Here is a 24,707-nt window from a genome sequence, read left to right as displayed (position 1 = left end):
TGCATTAAGGAATGATACAATGTTTCTCCAGTGTGATATCACAGAAAACAAGACAGACCGAAGACTAACACTGACAAAACCACGTAATTATAACATTTAGTTACAGCAGTGCAAAGCAATACCAGAATTTGATGAAGAACAGTCCATAGCCACAATAAAAAAAAGTCTCAAAATCCCAAGTCGATCGACTTCCGAGTCCCCGATAGCGGCGGCAAAAGGGAGAAACTCCCTGCCATAAACCTCTGGATGCCTTGGAAGTAGCCGACCCCAGCTGGCCCTGAGTCCATCCGTCTGAAAACTCTGAGCTTCCGAGCAGCCTCCCCGATACAGTCTCCCAAGCGCCATCCTCTGCCGAGCGCCTTCAACCTCTCCCCGGCCGCTGAAACACGCAAAGCCAAGGATTTTGAGGCCTTTAGCTCCAGAGGTTCCGGTTTCCACACAGTGGCAGCGGTAGCAAAGCAGACATTTCAGAAGTTTTCCAGATGTTCCGCTGTGCACTCACGTCTGTCTCCATCAAATCAGGATTGTGCACGGTCCCCTACTTGACAGATAACAGATACTCATCACCAGAGAGGCTGCGCGCGCCATCGTCGCACCGTCATCTTCTCCCCTTATTGCAGGAAACTTATGATGATTAAATCACACATTCATAAGAAATTAGGAATATATGAATCCAGATTTGCATGTTAAGTATCCAAAAACTATACACAAAATGGGAAAACAAGGTTTTAAAGTATGCAAGAAGACTAATACAGAGCCTTGGTCTTGAATGTGAAGTTCCAGATGGAAGTGTCTCAGTGACATTGTTTATTTGTTATCTGTCATTTATTTAATTCAAGTAAGATAGTGATGCACTCAGATGGAGCGGCCTCTCCGGGACCAACCAAAGATGCTTTTGTCCTTTTTAAAAGTCTTTTTTACGATCGCAAGGCAATGCTGGACATTAAGAACTTAAGTACTGCAGGTATACCCCATTGCTCGTTGACAGAGGAGCTGGACTTGGTGTGGATAGTCTGCAGAAAGACTTTGGAGTCGATGCGCAAAAGTGATGTGCAGTCTATCTGCAAGTGATTGCTTTGGTCACTTTTCTTGGGATTTCGCGGTGCTCATTTCTCTTTATACAGCATTAAGGCTGTGGACTGCTCTGGCGGCTGTCGTTTCTGTGGTCCTGTGGCATTTTGCCCCACTAGTGTGGTGAATGAGATCGAGGTGTGGGCCTACTCCGGAGAGTGGATTTAAGGACTGGTTCAGAACGCTGTCATTTGCTTCTATTGTATGATGTGGGTTTTTCTTCTTCTTTGCACAGTGGTTATGGTGGCTTTTTTTAAAATTGGCTTCTTTGGGTTTCTTGCTTTGTGGCTGCCTCTAAACAGACAAATCTCAAGGTCTATAATTTATACATACATTGATAGTAAATGTACTTTAAATCTTGGAATCTTGACTTTTGAATTGCTATGCTTTTCTAAAAAAAAACAGTAAACACTGGAAACACTGAGCAGGTCAGGCAGCATCTACAGAAAGAGAAACAGGTTTAATACTTAAGGTCAAAGAGCTTTCATCAAACTAGTTTTTCTGAAATCTTTTAGTTTATATCGCTTTCTCTTTTAGGAGTGGAACCATCACACGTTCAGGAAACTGTGGAAAACCATTTGAAGAATTTGCTGATTAAGCACTTTGATCCTCGGAAAGCTGATTCCATTTTCACAGAGGAGGGGGAGGTACTTTTCTGAATGTTTTTCCAAAAGTAGGACATTCACATGATACGTACTTAAAAAGCATTTAAATTTGATTTTTTTTTGCCCTTGTGATCATTGTACTCATAGTATTCTCCAGTACATGTGTACTCTTGTCCACTTAGGGAGGTTTTGCCTGGTTCCATCTTTCCAGTCAGAGTGGCTTCTGTTCCCAGTTCCACACTGTTACCTGGCCCTTTCCTTCTGCTGTTCATATTTCTCAACTACATTGCTGTGGCCCTCAGTGAGATCATCTAAAATTACAGTATCAGTTTCCCCACGTCAGCATCACCCCTGGACCTCAGACCACCTCAAACGGTCAGGTTACTTTCTTGACTTTCTGCACCAGATGATAAATACTTGTAGACCAAAACCATTATTTTTGGACCCCACCATAATCTCCATTCCTTGCCTACTGACCACTTCCCTCTATTGTGACAGATGGGTAAAGATGAATCAGGCTCTTTAGAGTCTTGGATCATTAATACTCTCCTGAAGATGAACTTTAGACCATTTCCACACCATTACTAACATTGCATATTTTCAAGTTCGTAACTGTGCAGTGTGTCCTGACTCAATTTATCTCCGCTGCAACCCATGTCCTTTTTTCCCATGACCATCCAATGCACTTCTGGCTGGTCTCTAACCTCTAGCCTCTGTGAACATGAGGCCTTGTAAACTCTGTTGCCCAGGTCCTTGGTTTTACCTAAACCCATTCACCCTATGCGATTAAGCAACACCTGAATTTCTTTGTCCTTGTTTTGAAATTGCTTCAGTTTACCTCTGCAAACTCATCAACTGATATCTCTGAAACATCTCAGATCACTTTTATTCTCCATTTTGGTCTCTCAACAACATCCCCAAGCTGCTCATTCCTAAGTTCACTATTCCCTATGTGGGATGCAAATGCATAGGGAATTTTTTATCACCTGAGGAGTTTATTCATTGATTGACAAAAATGAATTCTTTTCCTCTTTTATCTCTTATCACCTCAGCTTTCTAGAGTCCATCTCACACTAGTAGCCCACTCAACACCACCCTTCAGAATGCTGGTTCATTAGGGTGCTTTAGATTTTTCAGTCCAAAGACTCAAACAGGTTTCTACCATCCCAGTAAGAGATCTGCTTGGGTTACCTGATGCTGGTGTTCCAAAGGCAGTGAACGAGTGATCCCATTAGTTTGGTATGAAGTGAAGCATTGGGGCGATGTGCAGATGCTACCCGAGGGTTGGTGTTGGCCAGACAAGGGGGGCAGTGGGGGGTAGTGCAGCCACACTTGGTGCTGAGACTCGTGGTTGGTGCAGTGAGTGTTGCCGTTCTTGGAGACTAGAACCAGCCGCTCCATCTGTTGATAGATCACTTGGATCCTACGGCCTCTACTTCCTCCAGGATATGATGGATGATGCTGTCATACCCTGTCTTGGTTTTGCTACATAGTTCTGCCGCGCCTGAACATTTTTCTCTGGTAAAATCTGGCCACTGCACATTGCTGGCTGTCTGTCCAGCCTAATGCATGTATTAATGAGATTGCTTTAACCATTACACTGTTGTGGAAACATAATGGAATGGTGAGCCCTCACCAGGTTCCCAGCATGTTAGGGATTCACAAGTGGTTCCTGACACAACAGGGCTATTACACAGCTGTCTTTATGTATATAATATTCCCCAGGCTTGCATTTAGGAGACCATGCATTTAAGGTGAAAGGGGACAAGTTCAAAGGAGATGTGCAGGGCAACAGAGTGGTGGGTGCTCGAAATGTGCTGCTGAGGATGGTAGAAGCAACACAATGGGGGCACTGAAGAAGCTTTTAGATAGGTGCCTGAATGTGATCACATGAAAGGATATGGACGTTGTGTAGGCAGAAGGAATTAGTCTAGTGCACATTTGATGACTAATTTCATTAGTTTGGAACAACATTGTGTGCTGAAGGACTTGTTCCTCTGCTGTACTGTTCTATTTTCTAATATGACTTCATAAAGCTACCCCTTTCACTGCAGATTCCAGTGTTCCTGGGATCACTTGTGTAGTGAATCAGATGAAAGGACCAAGTATAGTTATTCTGCATGAAACTTGATTGGGAAGTTGTAAATTGCATGCAGTCATTGAGAAGAAACTGAAAATGTGAGAACATTAAGGCATTAAGAGGTAAGAGGATAGGGTGGGAAGGTAGAATTAAGGGTGGTCTTATTAATAATAGGACAGGTTCAAAGGGTAAAAGTTCCAATATTCTAATAAGACACATTGTGATGGCTAACTGCTGCATTTTTGTAGTACAAAATGACTTTGGACTTCAGATTTCCTTAACATCTTTTCTCATTTATGTTGTGCCTGACCTGAGGTTGACACTGACTGCCACAAGAGGTGTGATAACAAAGCTGACTAAACCGCGAGGATCTTTATTGCTTTAGGTTATCAGGTTCCTTCAGATTTTACTGTAGTTTAACCATATCTAGGTGAGTATACTCTTGCACATTTTCTTTGCACTCATTCAGCCATCAAAGAAGACAAAACAGTTGAGTAAGGACTTAAAAGGGAGCAAAGTGCAGGTTGTTAACCTACTTGATTATGCAGTCATAGATAAATTCCCAGAAAAAAAAACGAGTTATCAGTTGAAACTGAATTGATCTGTGGCCTAGTGATGATACTGTACCTCAAAGTTCAGGAATCTGGGTTTGACCCTGACCTCAGGTGCTATTCTTGGGGTTTACATATGCTCATTCCAGTGGCGGCGCCAGAGATTTTTTCTTGCTGGTGCTACGGAGGGGCTGAATTATTCAGTGATGGTGCTGAGGGATGAAATGTATGGTAATATGTATTCGCAAGGCCAGACGCATGGCGTTAAAAAGTCAGTTTCAAGCATTATGTGCCTACTATAAATGCCTCTGTTGATTCACAAGCAACAGCAATTGATAGATCTAATATAGAAGTGAACTGTTACAATGTCAACAGCATCAGAGATAACCTGGGCTACACGGAGCTTAAACAAAAAAAAACTAACAGAGCATCCGAGCAACAGCAGACAACGTGAATCACGCACCAATCTCACAATCAGCGTCAAGTGCGTGCTTTTCAACTGAAAAACGCAACACGAACCCCCTGCTATTCGCATTACATAGACAGCAATGCCAAAAGATACAGAGTTAATGAAGTCAAATAAGGCAAACAACAGATGCAAGGCTTTACCAGGAGTTGGACAAATCGTACTCTGACCATGCAATACCTCAATTAATTCGGCTATTGAATTTAAAACAAAAATCAACAGTCACCGCTTGGAAGTTTAAGCAAAACCAGTAGGCTTAATAGCGGTAAATGTAATATTGTAGTATTTGCAGGAAGCATAAGGACTATGGGGTATCCACAACAAAATAATAATAATAATCAGCATTAGTCTTGGCCCAAATTTTTAAAAAATCAACTGCACTCACCATTGATGTTTTCAGAGAAGCACAATCCGTCTGTTGTTGTGATTGGTGGCAAAAGTGTCAATGAGTTTCTGGATGTCAAGTGCTTTGGTCCTCCGGCTGTTTATGGCCAACAGAGCCAAGTTGCTGTTCTGAGCATCGCCGCTGCTATTCCTTAAGTAGTTTTTGATGCGTCTGAGGCAAGAGAAACTCGCATGAGGCAGATGTAACAAGTAGAGTCAGTGATAATGCAGATTAGTTTGTATAAATCTATAAATGCATCGTAGTAGGGTCTCATTAGAGCTAGAAATTCCACTTTGTCATTCACTGTCTGTCCTTGGTTTTGTTTTATTTCCAGCAGACGCCGAACCTGATGTAGCTCTGCAGTCAGGTTCTCTTCAGTCATTCCATAGTATTGGGCCATGGGACAAAGACAATTCTTGTCTAGGAAGAACTTGTGTTTGGGACTCAATGCTGAGACTCCAGTCAGAACACTCCCAGTCTCAACTGAGAACCGTCTTTTCATTTCGGTCAGAAGTCTGTCTATAACTGGATAGAAACAGTGGTTGCGAAGGTCATCAGAGGATGTGACAAGTGTGCGTTCGGTTTGGGCCTCAACAACAAAATCATGTAGGCGGCGGGGTGGCTGGGCCTGTCTCCTTTCATGTGGTCTGCTCTATATACCGGCCTTGACGCACAGGTCCCGAGCTCTTGCCTGAATTTCACTCCCATGATTCCTCTCCCTGTTTTGCTGCGAGTGCATCGATAACAGACTGAGCCAAGTCCACAGCGGATGAAAGCTCCAAACTGGGAGATCGTAGCTGGTCTGACATGAACTTGGTGACTCGGAATAAATCCTCAAACAGAGTGAGAAGTAAAGCAAACTGCTCGTCAATCAGTCCATTTACAGCTCTGGCCTCTGTTTTCCTCTGTGCATTTGGTTGACCCATAATATCCTGTAGTGTAGCTAGAATTGTAGGGAGTGATTTCCTTATAGCCCACAAAGCTGTAAACTGCCATGCCCTGTGTGTATCTGACAATTTCTTCAACTCCACGGGCAGTGCAGTTGATTCCAGTTCTCTCTATTTCTTCATGAAAAGATCGTGGGCAACAAAGTTTGAAAAGAAGTTGTAAAGCAGCTGCACAGTTTCAAAAAACTCACCCACCTGTGGTACATTGCTCACAACATCCACTAAGACAAGGTTAAGTCTGTGAGCATGGCAGTGCCGATATAATGCCTGCGGGAACTCTTTCCTGAACCTCTCTTGTACCCCGTTATTGCACCCAGACATCACTGCTGCCCTGTCATAACACTAACCTATACACGCGTTCTTATCAGTAACACATTGGGCGAGTGTCTGTTCAATGCTTTTAAGAAGCGACTCTGCGTTCAACCCTTCTGCTGGAATGAAGTGCAAGAATTCTTCAAGCACTGTTTCGTTATTCAAATACCGCACCACCACTGATATTTGCTCCTTTTTACTCAAGTCTTTACTTTCATCCACCATGATGGCAAAATATCCAGCCTCCTTGATTTCTGCACTTATTTGACGTCTGACCATATCTGCCATAATACCCATAATTTCATTTTGGACATCGTGATGGGTGTTTTTTACATTTCCAGGATTGTCCTCTGTTTTATCAGCTACAATCTTATCAAACTTCCCAATTACACTGAGCTACTCAACAAGGTTTCCCCTATTGCCAGATCCATCATTCTCCCGGTGTCCTCGCTGGGCAATGCCTTGGCACGCAGTATAGCGTAGAGACTCAACCACTGCTCTCATATACTCACGATTTTCTTGGACAATCTTTGCATGTCCTTTATCAAGCATATTTCCCAATCTTGAACTGTCTTGTTTTCTCAATCTGAATTCGGCCCATGCTTCCATAGCAAACTTATGAACTGCACTTACATGGTGGGTTTTGAAAGCTGTTGTAGCTTTCCGCCAGTTGCGGTAACCGCTGACAGGGAAAGTAGACTCTGAATGGAACCCACGTCCTCACATAGGAAATGCCTGCATGCGAAGCAGAATGTAGCATCTTTTGTAATTGAATATTCGAGCCAGGAGTACAGGTTAAACCAGCCACGAATAAAACTCCTTTGCTGATTGCCAAACTGCTGTGAAGGGTACTTCTTCAATGCTGGCTGACAGGGTCCTTCCTCAGGCTGCTGGCTAACATCGCCGACAGTGTTTCCACTAGCACTAAGAGCAGCTTCATCTACGTTCTCTTCCGAATCCCGCTGCTTTTCTTGTTCCTCTACTTCACCCTCACACTCCGATGAACTGCTGTTGTCCTCATCCCCACTTACTCCTTTCTGCATGTCACTTTCAATTAAGACAGGCTCAGGCTGAGACACCACTAATTCCTCTGGATGAGGTCGTTTTCTGACTAAAAATCGATCCATTTTTCACGCTGGCCAAAATAATGCACGTGCCAGGCCCACGCTCGCTTGTAAAAGCACAATGTGTGCGTGTGGCATCCGTTAGTCTCGCGAGACCACGGATCTGTGCCTGGATGTGTACTATCAATTTCCCGCGTGAGTGAGAGTGAGTGACATCACCACCTTAAGTGATCTTAGATCAGCTTAACTGATCTGAGGACAGCAATGGCAAGACATTGACAACGAACGAATAAACAGAAGTGTAGAGTGGATCTGACAGAGTTTATAACTTTATTGCTGTGTGGGTGCTATGGTAATTAGGGGCGCTGTTTCACTAGATCAACTGGAGAAACAAGCTGTATTCAAAACTATACAGAGAAAGCAAAGCAGCTGCAGTTAATTTCTTGGTGGTGCTACGCTGGTGCTATTGCAACTTCTGCTGGGGCTATAGCCCCAGCTAGCACCACCTTAGCGCCACCCCTGTCTCATTCTGACCATGCAGGTTTTCCGCTAGGTGCTCTGTTCCAGGTGCTGATAGGTTAACTAATCACTGCAAATTATCCCTTCATGTACGTAAGCAGCAAAAGAACCAAAAGCAGAGTTGATGGATATGTCAGAGGGAACAGTTTAAAGGGGGGTCCCTGTTGGAAGTCTGAATGGACCAAATAGACCAAATTATTTTGCCTCCTGTGTTATAATAATTAAATGTGGTTCAATTCAGGACATTTCTGTGTCAGATTGAAACATTTAAATGAATCACATTAATTTGATGTGTTCTGGTTTCAGCTATCAGTGAACATAACTTATATAAGATATTTGTAATGTAATGAGGATGGTCAGTGGCATTTCAAATCAATACCTTTACGTATTTAAATTATTAAACATGAAGTGACTGAACTTAAATATGCTGAAAGCATTAGTTTGTTATGGCTACAAAACTAACAGTTGACTAAACTTTAGAAGCATTTGATTTTTCTTCCCATTGAAAGCCCTCAAGGGTTTCAAGGGCTCATTATAACCTGTTAACCTGTTATAGTTAAATAACGATAACTCAAGACTGTTTGAGTTGCAGTATTACAGAAATGAAAGTTCAGTTTTACACCCAGACATCACAGCCAAGTTCTGAATCTTAGACTGTGAGAAACTGACCAGTTAAAAGCTGAATATCAGGAAAACGAAGGATAAATGCTGAGAAAAACGGCAAGAACAGTGTGTTCAAAATTATAGAACAGGACAGAGTAGATAGAAGCAGTGCTTAAGACTCAGAAATGAAAGAGCACAGATGTAATTTAAGATTAAATACAAGGGATTTAAAGAGCAAAAAAAAAATCTTGTGTTACGTCTCAAATGCGAGGTTGAGGCAAGAACTATAGAAGTTAAGTAATTAAAACAGAGACCATGTAAGTGTTTGAAAATAGATAGATAAGTAATTGAAGGATGGAGTTATAAAATGTGTGACATTAGTTTTGCACATCGAGTTTTGACATTAACATTGCCATCCTGAGACATGATGGAAAGGAGAAGGTCTGCTTTGAGAACGACGTGATGGCTGCACCTTCTTCAGGAAGGGCGGACAGGAAGAAGAGCAACACCTTTGTGAGGTGGATTATTCCATTTAGAATGAGTAACTCCCTCCATGGGGTAAACAAACATCCCATGAACCCCTAGTTAACTCTGACTGGCAATCAACAGTCTGTACTCATCAGTACAAAAGAGGAAATCTACTAAGGCCTTGAGGTACCCCAGTTCAAAGCCCTGAAGATGACAAACTGATTCTTATGGACAATTTCATTGCCAAGGCTGGAAAGGATAGAAACCTTTGGAAAGGTATGATTGACAAGCAGTGAGTAGAGAAAGCTAACTTCAGTAGAATCTACCTCTAGACAAAATACTTAGAACATGTTCTTGTCATAATGCTAGTTCATCAGAGAAACAGCATTGTCACCACGTCCTTGATTCAGGTATTGGCATCTATTCTACTTTAATGTGGATCAAGCCAGAGAAGGGAAGATTGTTAACATCACTGATGCTGATAACTGCTGAATCAAGCACCACTTAATCCAATTTATTTTCACTTAAAAAATGATAGCAAAAAAATAGTTTTGGCTAAAGCAATTTTGGAGGTCTCAACCCAATTTTATCCTTGCCACATGAACTTAAATACCCTATTTCAATCAAATGACAGATACCTCCTCTCAACTCTAATTACCTCAATCTATTAATTAACCAACCACAAACAAGTACACAAACCAGAAGCACTTCGTAGTTGTGGCTGTCCCTTATTTTTGGCTTCATGTGAATGGTGTTGGTTATGCTGTTAAAGCATCTGTTTCAGTTAAGCACTTTTTTTTCTATCAGCACCGAGCTAAGTGACCTGATGGCTTCATTTATCTAAAAATGCTAATACCAGGCTCACCCTTTTCCTTATCTCAGTTCTTCCTCCGATTTCAGTTAACATGGTGTGTTTACTTTTTTTCACACTACACTATTGCACCACAACACAAACTGTTGTGTTTTAGAACATTGCTTGAATATATTGGTGAATCTTTTAACGAAAGCTGTTTCATCTTCCTTCTGTATAATTTCCATATAATTTCCTCCTTGACCAAAATATCTTGTCTGTTTCTATTAGATTATGTATGTCATATTTCATACAATGTGCGGATACCTGAACCTTTCTACCTATTCTTCTACCAGTTAGTCCATAATCTTACTGTCAACATATTAATGTGAAGTAAAGGCATCTGTTAGTCCTGCGAGACCATGGATCTGCGCCTGGAAAGTCTTCACTCTCCAGGGCACAGGCCTGGGCAAGGTTGTATGGAAGACCGGCAGTTGCCCATGCTGTAAGTCTCCTCTCTCCACGACACCAATGTTGTCCAAGGGAAGGGCATTAGGACCCATACAGCTTGGCACCAGTGTCGTCGCAGAGCAATGTGTGATTAAGTGCCTTGCTCAAGGACACAACACGTTCTGGGGCTCGAACTCACGACCTTCAGGTCACTAGTCCAATGCCTTAACCACTTGGCCACTTGCCCACACATATTAATGACAGATATACAAAACTCTACACTGTTGTCTGCCACAAGGAGGATCACAACCAGGATCTTCCTCAATTGCCTTTCCCAAAAGTCCCAATGTATCAAGACAGAGAGTGAACATGATCTTCACCAAATGTTAACTCCAAGTGAAAAGCAGCGAACCAGATCAGCCACAGTATGTGATCTTTCTTGGCCTCACAACAGCCTTCCACTCTCTTAATAGAGAAGCTCTGCAGCAAATTTTCTTGGCTATGCACAGGAATTTATCCTGATTTTATATCTACAACATGATGACAAGCTTCTTGATGCATCATAGGCTTAATTGCAATGCAGATTGAGGTCAAGCATAGCTGTGTGTTCACTCCAGCCCAAGTTATTGCAGGAACCTAGCAGGTCAGGCAGTAGCTGTGGAGGGAAAGGGATAGTTGACATTTCATTTCGAGACCCTGCATCAGGACTGGAAGTTTAAAGGAGAGATATCAAGTACAGTGGATTCCGGTTAATTGGGACAGAGGGATCAGTACATTTTGGCCCAATTAAGAGGCTGCCCCCAATTAGCTGGAATTCCTTTCGTTCCCAAGTCGAGAAAATAGCCATGATTCCCTTCATTTATTTAGGACACTCTGTCGCTTAATTGGGGCAGGAGAGTGTTGCTGAACAGTTTCTAACTAATGCCATTCTCATGATAGCCGTGAGAGACTACACCATGCTTTGAGTGAACAGTTTTTAAATAGTGTCAGTTGTGTGTCTTTGTGTTCAAAAAGCAGTGAATTTTGTTACTAATAGTTGGCGAGAAATAAGCAGTCAGACAATTCAGAACTGTTTTGCTCACTGTGGTTTCAAACATTCAGGCTTGGAGATGCCAGAAATGGCCGTGAGTTAAAATGAAATGATTTCACTACTTCACAAACAAGAGAAAATTTGTAGATACTGGAAATCTGAGCAACCACACACAAAGTGCTGGAGGAACTCAGCAGGCCAGGCAGCATCTAGGAAAAGAGTACAGCCGATGTTTCGGGCCGAAACCCTTCGGCAGGAGTGGAGAGAAAAGAGCTGGGGATCAGTCAACATCGAGGGTATCCCAAAACCCTTCCTCTTTTCTCCAGATTTCGCTACTTCAGCAAATTAGGAACTGTAAACAGTTTGAAGGTATTGACAATCATCTTGAATATTTCAATGAAAATGAAGATTTGAAGGATGCAGTCATGGAAAGCATTGGATGAAAGCATTCTATTATCTGCACTAGGTAACTGCACTGATTTGATTAATTTACAGTCAGTCAAAAGAACATGGCAACATACACTGAACGAATTTCTCCGTCAATAACTATTAAAAAACTAATATAGTTTTGTAGTTCTGTAGTAACATTGATGAGTTGTCCTTTTGAATTTGATTTTGTAATTGTGTCGTCTAAGGAACAGAGCCCATCTCTGCATTCATGCTCCTGCTGTTAGTGGAACACCCTTCTACAGACTGAAAATGGACACTGGTGGTTGATGATTAATAATAAGACCATATGACATAGGAGCAGAATTAGTCCATTTGGCTCATTGAGTCTGCTTTGCAATTTCATCCTGGCCGATCCATTTCCCTGTTAGCCCTATTCTCCTATAGTCCCATAACTTTTCACACCCTGACTAAACAAGAACCTATCATCCTCTACCTTGAATATACCACAGTCTCCATAGCTGCCTGTGGCAACAAATACACAGATTCACCACCCTCTGGCTGAAGAAAGTCTTTCTCATCTCCGTTCTAAGTGGACGTCCCTCTATTCTGAGGCTGTACCCTCTAGTCTTAGACACCCCCAACATCCTCTCCACATCCACTCTATCTTAGTCTTTTCAACGTTTGATAGGTTTCAATGAAATCCCCACTCTTTGTTCTAAATTCCAGTGAGTAATGGCCCTGAGCCAACAATTGCTCCTCATATGATAAGCCTTTCATTCCTGAAATCATTCTCGTGAATCTTCTCTGAACCCTCTCCAATGTCAGCATATTCTTTCTTAAATAAGGGACCTGAAACATCTCTCAATACTCCAGGTGACGCCTCACCAGTTCCTTATAAAGCCTCAACATTATATCCTTTTATATTCTAGTCACCTTGAAATGAATGATAACATTGCATTTGCCTTCTTCACCACTGACTCAACTGCAAACTAACCTTTAAGGAATCCTGCACAAGGGCTCCCAGGTCCCCTTGCATCTCGAATTTTTGGATTTTCTCCTTGTTTAGAAAACAGTCTGTGCTTTCAGCTTCCCTGCTTTCTCAACCCTACTTGTGCCTCCACCTATCTTTGCATCATCCACAAATTTGGTCACAAAACTCTCAATTCCTTCATCCAGATCATTGACATACAACATAAAAAGCACCGATCCCTGCAGAACACCAGCAGCCAATTAGCAAAGGCAACCTTTATTCACTCTTTTTGCTTTCTGCCTATCAGCCAATGCTCTATCCAACTAGTATCTTCCCTATAATACCCTATGAAACCCTGCCTGCTGCAACAGTTTCTCAGCCACAAATTCATCTGCCAAGCCATCATCTTCTTACCCTCACTGGTGAGGGGCACAGGCAACAATCCAGACATTGCTACCCTGAAGGTTCTGATTTTCTGTTTTCTACCTAGCTTCCTAAATTCTCTCTTCAGGACCTCCTCACTTTTCCTACCTATGTCATTAGTGCCAATATATAGCAAGGTTTCTGGCTGCTCAGTCTACCCCTTTAGAACGTCATGGACCTGATCTGAGACACTTCTTACGCTGGCAACATACCTCCCGGGTGTTTCTATTGCGTCCACAGAATCTCATGTTTACTCCTCTAACTATGGATTCCCTTATCATTACTGCAGTCCTCTTGTCCCCCGATTCGCTTCTGAGTCACAGCACCATACTCAGTGCCAGAGACCTGGTCAGCGCACCTCCCCACCCCAAGTCGGCCATCCCCCTCAGCAGTATAATCAGTACGTAGGAGAGTGGTCACAGTGGTACTCTGCACTGGCTCCCCATTTCCCTTCCCTCTCCTGACAGTTACACCTTTTCCTGCCTCCTATTACTTATGGGTGACTACCTCCCTATCGCTCGTATCTATAATCTCAGTTTCCCATTGAGGCATTGAGCTGCAGCTCCAGTTCCTTAACATGTTCTCCGAGGAGCTGCAGCTTGATGCATCTGGTGCAGATGTGTTTATCCGGGAGGCTAGAGGTCTCCCAGAATTCCCACATCTCACATATAGAACACAGCACAGCCCTTGGATCCATTCTCACTGCTCTAACTATGTACTAACAAATGAAGAATGAAGAAGAAGAAACTTACCAGATAGCTACCTTGTTCAAGCCTGATGAGCCAAAGCCTGCCCACTCTAACACTGATCCACTCCAGCAACGGCCACTCTGCTTGTTCCTGCCTTATTTTTAGTCGCCTTTCCTAAGGTGTGATGTGTCCTGCACTGATTCGACCTTAGCTGTGCCGCTGAAATCCAGCAAAAGCTCCTTTATTTAAGTCTCTTGCACCCCGACCCATGTGAGGCCTCCTGTACCAATTCTACTTTGACTCCCCCACCTAATGAGTTGACCCTAATGAGGGTCTGCCAATCTGTGCTTAACTTTTCTCTGCAGCGGTAAGGGAATGTGTTGCAATGGCTGTGGACCATATGAGGAGCTGTTCCTCTAATGCATTTAAAATTTCCATTCTGACAACTGTGGTGGTCTCTGGATGATTCCTACTCTCCTGTTTGCTGTTCTACCTTTGAGTTGCCTTCCCTCCGTCAAATCTTCTGCAATAGCACTAACAAATTCTTCGTTGAGGATATCGATCCTGTTGCCGTTGAGATGCTTGTACATGTCTGCTCTTGTCCTCAGAACTGTCCCAATTCCTGAAGAACCTAATGCCCCTCTTTGTATCCCATTTCCCAAACCACGTTTTCATAATGGATGTTCTCAAAAAATAAAGCAACTGCACTTACAGATCTGGATTCAAGGAGCAAAATAGTCATTGTATCCAAAGTGTTTGTGGTTTTTATGTTCTTGGTGTGTACAGACAGTGAGAGGGCATGTTAACAAACTGTTAAATGCATTAAAGTACGGCTGAACCTCTGTGTATATTTGCAGGTTGTGATGCTAGATGCTGATAACAAATAGTGTCAATCATGGTTCAAATGACTGTAATCTCGTCTGAATAGTGTGGGTACAGTGCCAGTTCCAGACTCTGAAGTACATCATCTTAACTGATGATGGCTATCAAAGACCTTTTAAATGTCCTTAAATGTTTCTGATTCTAAAATGTTGGAAAACAGCTGAATTTTTAAGAAGTTTACAAAAATATTCTTAAAGGTTCCACATGGTAGGCTTATTCAGAAAGTCAGAAGGCATGGGATCCAAGGAAGTTTGGCCAGGTGCATTCAGAATTGGCTTGCCTGCAGAAGGCAGAGCGTCGTGGTGGAGGGAGTACATTCAGATTGGAGAGTTGTGACTAATGGTGTCCCACAAGGATCTGTTCTGGGACCTCTACTTTTCACGATTTTTATTAACGACCTGGATGTGGGGGTAGAAGGGTGGGCTGGCAAGTTTGCAGACGACACAAAGGTTGGTGGTTTTGTAGATAGTGTAGAGGATTGTCGAAGATTGCAGAGAGACATTGATAGGATGCAGAAGTGGGCTGAGAAGTGGCAGATGGAGTTCAACCCGGAGAAGTGTGAGGTGGTACACTTTGGAAGGACAAACTCCAAGGCAGAGTACAAAGTAAATGGTAGGATACTTGGTAGTGTGGAGGAGCAGAGGGATCTGGGGGTACATGTCCACAGATCCCTGAAAGTTGCCTCACAGGTAGATATAGGGTAGTTAAGAAAGCTTATGGGGTGTTAGCTTTCATAAGTTGAGAGATAGAGTTTAAGAGTCGTGATGTAATGATGCAGCTCTATAAAACTCTGGTTAGGCCACACTTGGAGTACTGTGTCCAGTTCTGGTTGCCTCACTATAGGAAGGATGTGGAAGCATTGGAAAGGGTACAGAGGAGATTTACTAGGATGCGGCCTGGTTTAGAGAGTATGCATTATGATCAGAGATTAAGGGAGTTAGGGCTTTACTCTTTAGAGAGAAGGAGGATGAGAGGAGACATGATAGAGGTGTACAAGATAATAAGAGGAATAGATAGAGTGGATAGCCAGTGTCTCTTCCCCAGGGCACCACTGCTCAATACAAGAAGACATGGCTTTAAGGTAAGGGGTGGGAAGTTCAAGGGGGATATTAGAGGAAGGTGCTTTACTCAGAGAGTGGTTGGTGCGTGGAATGCACTGCCTGAGTTAGTGGTGGAGGCAGATACACTAGTGAAGTTTAAGAGACTGCTAGACAGATATATGGAGGAATTTAAGGTGGAGGGTTATATGGGAGGCAGGGTTTGAGGGTCGGCACAACATTGTGGGCCGAAGGGCCTGTAATGTGCTGTCCTGTTCTATGTTCTATGTTCTAAAGCATGTTTATTATAGGCATTCGTTAGTCTCGTGAGACTATGGATTTGCGCCTTGGGAGGTTTCCAGGACACAGGCCTGGGCAAGGTTGTATGGAAGCCCAGCAGTTGCCCATGCTGCAAGTCTCCCCTCTCCACACCACCGATGTTGTCCAAGGGAAGGGCATTGGCACCATACAGCTTGGCACCAGTGTCGTCACACATCAACGTGTGGTTAATTGCCTTGCTCAAGGACACAACATGCTGCCTCAGCTGAGGCTCGAACTAGCGACCTTCAGATCATTAGACCGACGCCTTAACCACTTGGCCACGTGGGCACCAATATTTAAAGCATGTTTAACTCACAGAAATTAATTAAAATGTTAAGATTGAGGAATCTAAAATAAAACCAAAATAAACCAGTTGCCGTACTTAACTTTGCATTACAGTTTGGAGACCATTGAACAACCGTTGAGACAGCTGGGGTGGCAGGGTCGCAGAGTGGTTAACGTAAAGCTGTTGCAGTGCCTGTTCAATTCTGCCACTGTGGCTGTAAGGAGTTTGTATGTTCTCCCTGTGAGTGCTTGGGTTTCCTCCGGTTGCTCCGGTTTCATCCCACATTCCAAAGACGTACAGGTTAATAGGGTAATTGGTCACATGGCTGTAATTGGATGGCACTGGCCTGTTGACATTTGACCTACTGTGTGTCCTTTTCTTCCATGCTGCAAAGCATAATGTGGAAGACAGGAGCATATTGACCCATGAACAGCAGCTAGCCAGTGGCAATCAGCATGATATAACCCAGATCGTTATAAAGATCAAAATGTAATAGTATGCTTTATCACTAGGTAAGTACTTTTGAAGTACACTTACGCATGCCATGCATAAAATTTAGCTATTTGTTTCTGCACAGCAAGCTGCCACAAGCATGAGAAGAAGCAGTTTCAGATCAAGTTCAAGTTTATTGTCATTCAACCATATGCACGTATACAGCAAAACGCAGCACATATAGGCCCACACTCCACATATAGAATGGGTATGATCCAGCACATACAGTCACAAAATAATATCAGCACAAGTCCCTGAGTGTTATTACCTGGAGATTGACAGGTTGACATAAAGTGAGACAGTATAATGTTACTGGCACTTTTATAATAAAACAATCAGTAGTAATTATTGTTGATAATAAGTTGTTGAATTTGTCAGTACATTAGTCTACAATCCCATTGGTACACTTGGAACTACTAACCTCCTTATCTCTAAGTAATGGTCATCAGGTAATTAAAAAGTGTTATTTAAATTCCAACGTATCATTTTTTGTGCTTTAATCACATAAGCAGGCGTTGCTTGACTGTTGATCTGATGTAGCAATACATTTCACAGCTATTTGAGTCGACTGAGACATAATAGCTCTTTTGCAGTTACTGACGTGATTTTTTGATTTAACCATTTTTGTGTGTTTTATTTTGCAGACACCAGCTTGGCTGGAGCAGATGATTGCTCATGTAACTTGGAGAGACCTCTTCTATAAACTGGCAGAAGCTCATCCTGACTGTTTGATGCTCAATTTTACTGTCAAGGTAAAACCACTTTGGTTGAGATGCTTTTTCCCTTAGATAGTCTTGAGATATGGCCAACACTAGCAGGGCCATTATTTATTGTCTATTTCTATTGCCCAGATGAAGGTGGTTTTCGCCATCTTCTCGACCATTGCAGTCCATCTGATGGATCTATTTCCACAATAGTATTGGCATGGGAGATCCAAGATTTAGACTTAGCAGTGAATAAGGAATAAGTACAGGAGAATGAGGAGAGATCTTATAGAGGGGAGTTCTTATAGAACTACGCAATATTATGAGAGGAATACATAGGATGAATACTTGCAGGCTTTTTTCCCCTCAGGTTGAGTGAGACTAGCTCAAGTTCAAGTTTAATTGTCATTCAACCGTACATGAATACAGACAAATAAAAGAGCGTTACTCAGGGGCAAAGGTACAAAACACAGTACCAAAAGTCATACACAGCACAAAGCACAAATAAGATAACAGTAAGATACATTCACACAGAAAAAAAAGAGTCCAAGTCTGAGTCCATGAATGTTGCAGCAGCCTGCAGTCGGACACAATATAGCTCATCTTCAGCCAAGCAAACACTGGTGGACAGCACGGACTCCGACGCTTCTCCCCAGACGGCCACAAACAGGTGACACGGCGGCCCAAGGCCACACAGCTCTCCCCTGCTGTACGTACAGGCAGCACTAAAATACAATGACACAAAAAAGAACACTGTGCAAGTCCGTGAGTCCGTGGACCCACAACCGAACACAACACACACATCAAAGTTGCTGGTGAATGCAGCAGGCCAGGCAGCATCTCTAGGAAGAGGTACAGTTGACGTTTCAGGCTGAGACCCTTTGTCAGGACGAAGGGTCTCGGCCTAAAATGTCGACTATACCTCTTCCTAGAGGTGGTGCCTGGCCTGCTGCGTTCACCAGCAACTTTGATGTGTGTTGCTTGAATTTCCAGCATCTGCAGAATTCCTCGTGTTTGGAAACACAGCGCAGCTTGTCCTCTACCAAGCGAACGGTAAGGGAAGCTCTGAACCCTCCTGCACCGACTCTGACACTTCCCTCCTGTGACGGCTGCAAACAGGCGGCACCACAGCTTGAGGTCTACTCCTCACTACGACCAAGGCCCCACAACTCCGCAGAACCAGAGGTCATAAGTTTAGGGTGAAAGGTGAAATATTTACGGGGAACTTGAGGGGGGAGCTTTTTCACTCAGAGGTTGGTGCAAGTATGGAATGAGCTACCAGTGGAAGTGGTAGATGCAAGTTTGATTGGAACATTTAAGAGAAGTTTGAATAGGTGCTTGGATTAGCGGTGTATGGTGAGCCGTGGTCATGTTACAGGAAGATGGGCATAGGCAAAAGACTGGGCCTGTTGGATTAGATGAGTCGAAGAGTCTGTGTCTGCAATGTAGTGCCGTGTGACTCTACGGTAAATTAGGATTGTGTCCAAGATGAGGTTGTGGAGCACTGTCAGAGCACCCGAAGGGAGTACGTGCAGTGCATTTTGTACATGCTGCATCTGCTATGTGTTGGTGGTGGAGGGAATGGGCAGCTCTGGTGATGAATGGGGCGCTAGTGTTACGTGACCATGGTTTCGTTTATTGTGGGTGTCACTTTAAAACGCTTGGATGAGGCAGGACTATGACGTCAGAACAAGCTGCGACAGACTGCTGGGACTTTCAGAGGAGAAGGGGAGAGAGAGGGAGTGTGTGAAAGCTTTGCACCACAAGCTGCTGGCAGGAGCTTGCTGCAACAGTGGGTAAAGTCTGAAACTTTCCCATGCCCAGAGAATTCGGTTGATCAACAGCACCCAGTGCACATTGGGTGTGTGACTGTCACTTCGTATGATCCATACGTGGATTTTGTTGGAGTACCCTGTGGCGACCACCTTTGTTAACCCTTACATGGTTTCGGGTATGTTATGTGGTAACCACTTGTGCTAAGGAATATTCCGTAACTGTCACCTTGTGATATTTCTACGTGGATTTCAGGACGTCTCAATGGATAAGATCTTTGGCGACTGTTACTTCATTTTCCCAGCATGGAACCTGTAAAATTCTTTGTGATTGCCTCCTCTATACACAATAATGTGGATTTACAAGTTTTTCCCCTCACTTATTCCGTGGATTACTGGACCTTCCTAGTTCGCTAACTTAAGACTTTAAGAACTGTTCCTAAGCTTGACAGTTTGGGAGCCACACACACAAAACACTGTTAACTTCTTTTTAGTTTGTTTAATTTTCTATATTTTTGAGTAGATACTAATAAATATAGTGGTTTCAACATTAAAACCTGACTGAATTTGTGATCTATTGTTGCTGGTACGTAACACTAGTTAAACAGACTGCATTTTCCACGACAGTGTCAACATTCTTCAGTATTTTTTGGAGCTTTGATCAACCTGCGGTGTAGAATATTCATCACCCTCCTGATTTGTACCTTGTAGATAGTGGAAAAGCTTTGGTTTATCCAGGGAGAAGCTGCAAGATGCCCAAGACTCTGACCAATTCTTGTAACTGGCGGCTGGCCCAATTGAGTTTCTGGTCAATGGTAACGGAGGATGTTGATGGTGATGCCTCTGATGGTCAAGAATAATTGATTAGACCTTAATGTTGGAGATGCTCATTTTCTAGTATTTTGCCTTCCCACCCTTAACTGAATATTGTCCAACTCTTGCTGCATGTAGCTATGGACTAATTCACTTGCTGATGAATTACAAAAGGAATGAAGCATTGTTCAATCATTGCATGACCATCTTCACTTCTGACCTTATTTTGGAAGAAAGATCAGTGATGAGCAGTTGAAGATGGTTGGGCACAGCAAGTGGCCACAGCTGTCGGTGCTGCTATACCCCAGCTCCAAGTCACCAGGATCAATCCTGACCCAATGTACTATCTTTGTGGAATTTTGTGTCCATGTGAGTTTCCCCTGCTGCTCCAGCTTCCTCCCACATTCCAGAGAGGTACAGATAGGTTAATTGGCGATTTAAATTACGTCCAGATCTAGGTATAGTGCGGGGAAATAAAACAAGGAGAAAAGGACTGAAGGGATTGCACTGTTGGCATAAACTAGCTGAGTTAATGCCTCTACATGTCATAGTAAATGTATTGTACTCTACTATCCTGAGCAATTCCTCCAGTAATGTTCTGGGGCTGAGTTGATTGTCTAAAAACAATCATAGTCATCTTTGGATATCAACCACTGGAATAAGTTCCTGTTGGTTGCCGATTAATTTCAGTTTTACCAAGGCTGCTTGGTGCCACGCTTGATGAAATGACAGCTCTTGACAGCAAGGCAGCAATCTCATCTCATCTCTGGAGTCTGTGACCAAATTGGCCATTGGTAAGCAGGTTATTGAAGAGCAATTACTACTGGACAGAATTATGCACACCATCTTCCATCGTTTTTGCTGATGACTGAGTGTTGACTGAATGGGTGTTGGGGTATAATCTAGTTTGTATTTGTCCTGCCTTTGGTGAATGAGACATCACTGGGGAATTTTTTTCAAGTTGTTTAATACATTGTACTGGAACGGCTTGGCTAGAGATTTGGCTTGTTCTACTGTATTAATCTTCAGGAGGCCATCTGAGATGTTTTCCGCTCCTAGCACACAGTGTGTCCAGTGCTCTAAGTCTTTCTTTGATAACATGTGGAATGAATTAAAGTGGTTGCAAACCAACCTGTGATGTCTGGGATCTCAGAAGGGAGCTGAGATAATCATTCTCTTAGTACCTCTGGCTAAACATGTTTAGGATTGCTGCACTCTTGCCTTTGGCAAATAATCTGGGCCATACCATTATTGAAGTTGAGGATATTCTTGTAGTTTCTTACTCTTGTCAACGGTTTAATTGTTCACCACCATTTATGACCAGATTTGGCAGGGCTGCTAAGATTGGAATTGATCCATTGGTTGCAGGATTGCTTGGTCATATTTATTGTATAATGCTAATGCTACTTAGCACACAGCAGTTCTGTTTCAACATCACTGAATAGGCATCTCAAAGATACCACTTGAATTTTTGCCATTTGGCATATTTTGCTATTAATGCTTTGCATTATTTTTCATGAACCCTACTGCATGCAATGCCTCTAACACATTTTTGTATTTCCTTCTTGCTCATTTATTTCTCACTTTCCTTTGAATACATCTAAACTATGTGTACTGCAATTATTTTCAGTGACTGTTACCTTATTCTAACTAATTTTTGGATAGTTTCCATTTACAATTCTCAACAGTTTTATTTCTTTCTCAGACCTCTAATTTCGGATTTCTCCCCAGTGGAAATATCTTCCCTAGATCGACCCTAACAAAAATTCCTCTTCAATTTTAAAACCTCTGTGGTCACATCTCTCTGCTCCTTTTCAATGGAAAGAAGCCCTGGACCTGAGGGGTTTTTTTCTTCAATGGGTTCAATGTCTTAGTTCTGACATCAGTTTCTAAATGCACCTCTATATACTGTATCTATAGACTTTTAAATTCAAGTTTATTGCCATATGCAATAATTGCACTCATTATATTCTCAACTCCAGTAAGTTTGTCAACAAGACCTACCCTTCATGAATCCACCCTGATGGAACCACTTCTATCCAGATATCTTGCTATTTCTTCCTTAACAATAGCTTCAGGCATTTTCCCAACTACAGACGTTAAGTGACCTGGCCTATAGTTACCTTCCTTTTGCCTATATCCTTTTTAAAAAGTGGCTTAACATTCGCTGTTTGGAATCTAGAGAATTTTAGTAAATTGTCACAAATTATCATGGTTGAGAACATTGAGTTCAGAGCTGAGTGCAGTATTCTGTGATAGAGTGGTATTGCAACAACCTCAGCAAGACCAAGCTATTGATTGGGGACTTTAGGAAAGGGGAGTTGGGAGAACATACACCAGACCTCACAGAGATGTTAGATGCTTCCAGTTCCTGGGTATCAACATCTTGGAGGATCTGTCTTGGGCCCAGCGTGTTGATGCGATCATAAAGAACGCACACCAGCAGTGCTACATCATTAGGAGTTTGAGGAGATTTGGTATATCACCAAAGAGTTTTGCAAATTTCTACAGCTGTACCATGGAGAGCATTCTGACTGGTTGCATCACAGTCTGGCATGGAGACTCTAATGTACTGGATTGCAAAGAGCTGCAGAGGGTTGTAGATTCAGCCCTTTCCGTGTAGGTGCGACCCTCCATACCATCGAGGACAACCTTCCATGCCATCGAGGATATCTTCAAGAGCTGATGGCACACACTGTTAAGGACCCTCAATAACCAGGATATGTCCTCTTCTTATTACTATCTTTGGCGAGTAGTAGAGGAACCTGAAGACCCCTCCACCATCAGACTTCTGAATGATCCATGAACTCGTTGTTCCTCTTTTGACCAACTTCTTTATTTTTGTAACTTATAGAAATCTTTATGTCTTGCCAAGGAACAACACATTTTACAACATATAGTGCACCTGAATCTGAACCAAGATTCTGTGCTTTAAAATAGTACTCTGTTACTGGCCAAACCCTTAATAGTGTTAGTGTGCAGAGGGATCTTGGGGTCCAAGTTCATAGCCCCCTGAAAATGGCTGCACAAGTTGGTGAGGCAGTAAAGAAGGCTGGCATGCTTGCCTTAGTTAGTCGAGGAATTGAGTTCAAGAGTTGGGAAGTAATGTTGCAGCATTATGAAACTAGTTAGGCCAAATCTGGATTATTTATCTCAGTTCTGGGTTGTCCCATTACAGAAAGGATGTAGAAGCTTGGAGAAGGTGTAGAAGAAGTTCACCAGGATGCTGCCTGGATTAGAGGGCATGTGCTGTAACAAGAGGTTGAACAAACTTTGGTTGATCTCTCAGGAGCGGTGGAGGCTGAGAGAGGTCTGATAGAGGTATATAAGATTATGCGAGGCATAGATAGAGTAGACAGGTAGTATCTTTATCCCAGGGTTCAAATATCTAATACCAGAGGGCATGCATTGAAGGCGAGAGAGTGGTAAGTTCAAAGGGAGATGTGCAGGGCAAGTGTCTTACCCTGAGAGTGGTGTGTACCTGGAATATGATTACTGGGGTGGTGGTGGTGGAGGCAGAAATGATAGAGGTGTTCTCAGGTAGGCACATGAATGTGCAGGGAATAGAAGGATGTGGGCATTGTGTAGGTAGAAGGGATTAGGTTAGGTATCCTGATGGGCCTGCTTCTGCTCTATACTGTTCTATATTCTGTGTTTAAAACAACTTCTCTGCTATTCTTGCATATTCTTGTTTATTACGGCTTCTGATGAGTTTGAGCCCCTAGTTTCTTTTGTTTCATAGTAATTAACGGAAGTGATCACCTTATTTAATCATAAGAAGGCAAAAATTTACTTGTTTTCAGTTGGTGTAAAGATCAGTTTTATCTGATTGGAAGTGTTAGTGCAAACAGAATAGAATTACGTAGAAGCTGTGCAAAATGAAACCAAGTATGGGATCTCAGAAATGTTTCTGAAGATCATTGATTATGGCAGCCAAGCTTCCTATTTCATTTTGTATATGTTGTTCTAGATTCCCAGCAGCTGCAGCATCTCTTGTGTTTATTGTTTCTGAAAAAAGAACAAGTGAGAAATGTTGTGTCTAACAACATCAAAGAAACAGCATATTGCGGATACGATGGGGTCTCTTGCGGATATGATAGGGTCTTTTAAGAGACTCCTGGATAGGTACATGGAGCTTAGAAAAATACAGGGCTACGGGTAACGCTAGGTACTTTCTAAGGTAGGGACATGTTCGGCACAGGTTTGTGGGCTAAAGGGCCTGTATTGTGCTGTAAGTTTTCTATGTTTCTATTACCATTCATGCAGGCTGCTGCAGGGAAGTTTAACTCTCGGCACTCTAGCCACAGGGATTGGGACCAAAATAGAGAAGAGCTCAGCATGCATAGAGTCTTGCGTGGACATGGAGCCCATAGATGGGTTGATTTCAATGAAGTATTACCCATGTCCAACGCACTTCCTTCCCAAGCAGAGTCTTTAAGCAATCTTGTTTCATATTTAACCATAAGCATGGCTTGTGATAATACGTCTGCATGATACAGTGTGCTTTCAGAGACATTTGAGAGACTACATTCATTTTCTAACGCTGTTTATGGAACAATCGTCAGTCACACGTTAACATCCAGATTG

General features: G+C 42.7%; 1 protein-coding gene across 1 annotated transcript in view; it reads left to right on the top strand.

The window, feature by feature from the left end:
* The window catches only part of nelfcd (negative elongation factor complex member C/D), a 116,270-nt gene that overhangs the window by 17,344 nt on the left and 74,219 nt on the right, over positions 1-24,707 (top strand). The window contains exons 4-5 of the mRNA XM_063041589.1: positions 1,609-1,718; positions 17,476-17,583. Of these exons, the coding sequence (XP_062897659.1) occupies positions 1,609-1,718; positions 17,476-17,583 (218 nt within the window). The remainder of the gene's footprint in view (positions 1-1,608; positions 1,719-17,475; positions 17,584-24,707) is intronic.

The sequence above is a fragment of the Mobula hypostoma genome, chromosome 2 (genome assembly GCF_963921235.1).
Source record: "Mobula hypostoma chromosome 2, sMobHyp1.1, whole genome shotgun sequence".
NCBI classification, from domain to species: Eukaryota; Metazoa; Chordata; class Chondrichthyes; order Myliobatiformes; family Myliobatidae; genus Mobula; species Mobula hypostoma.
The sequence above is the reverse complement of the archived record's forward strand: the minus strand, read 5'-3'. Positions and strand labels throughout refer to the sequence as shown.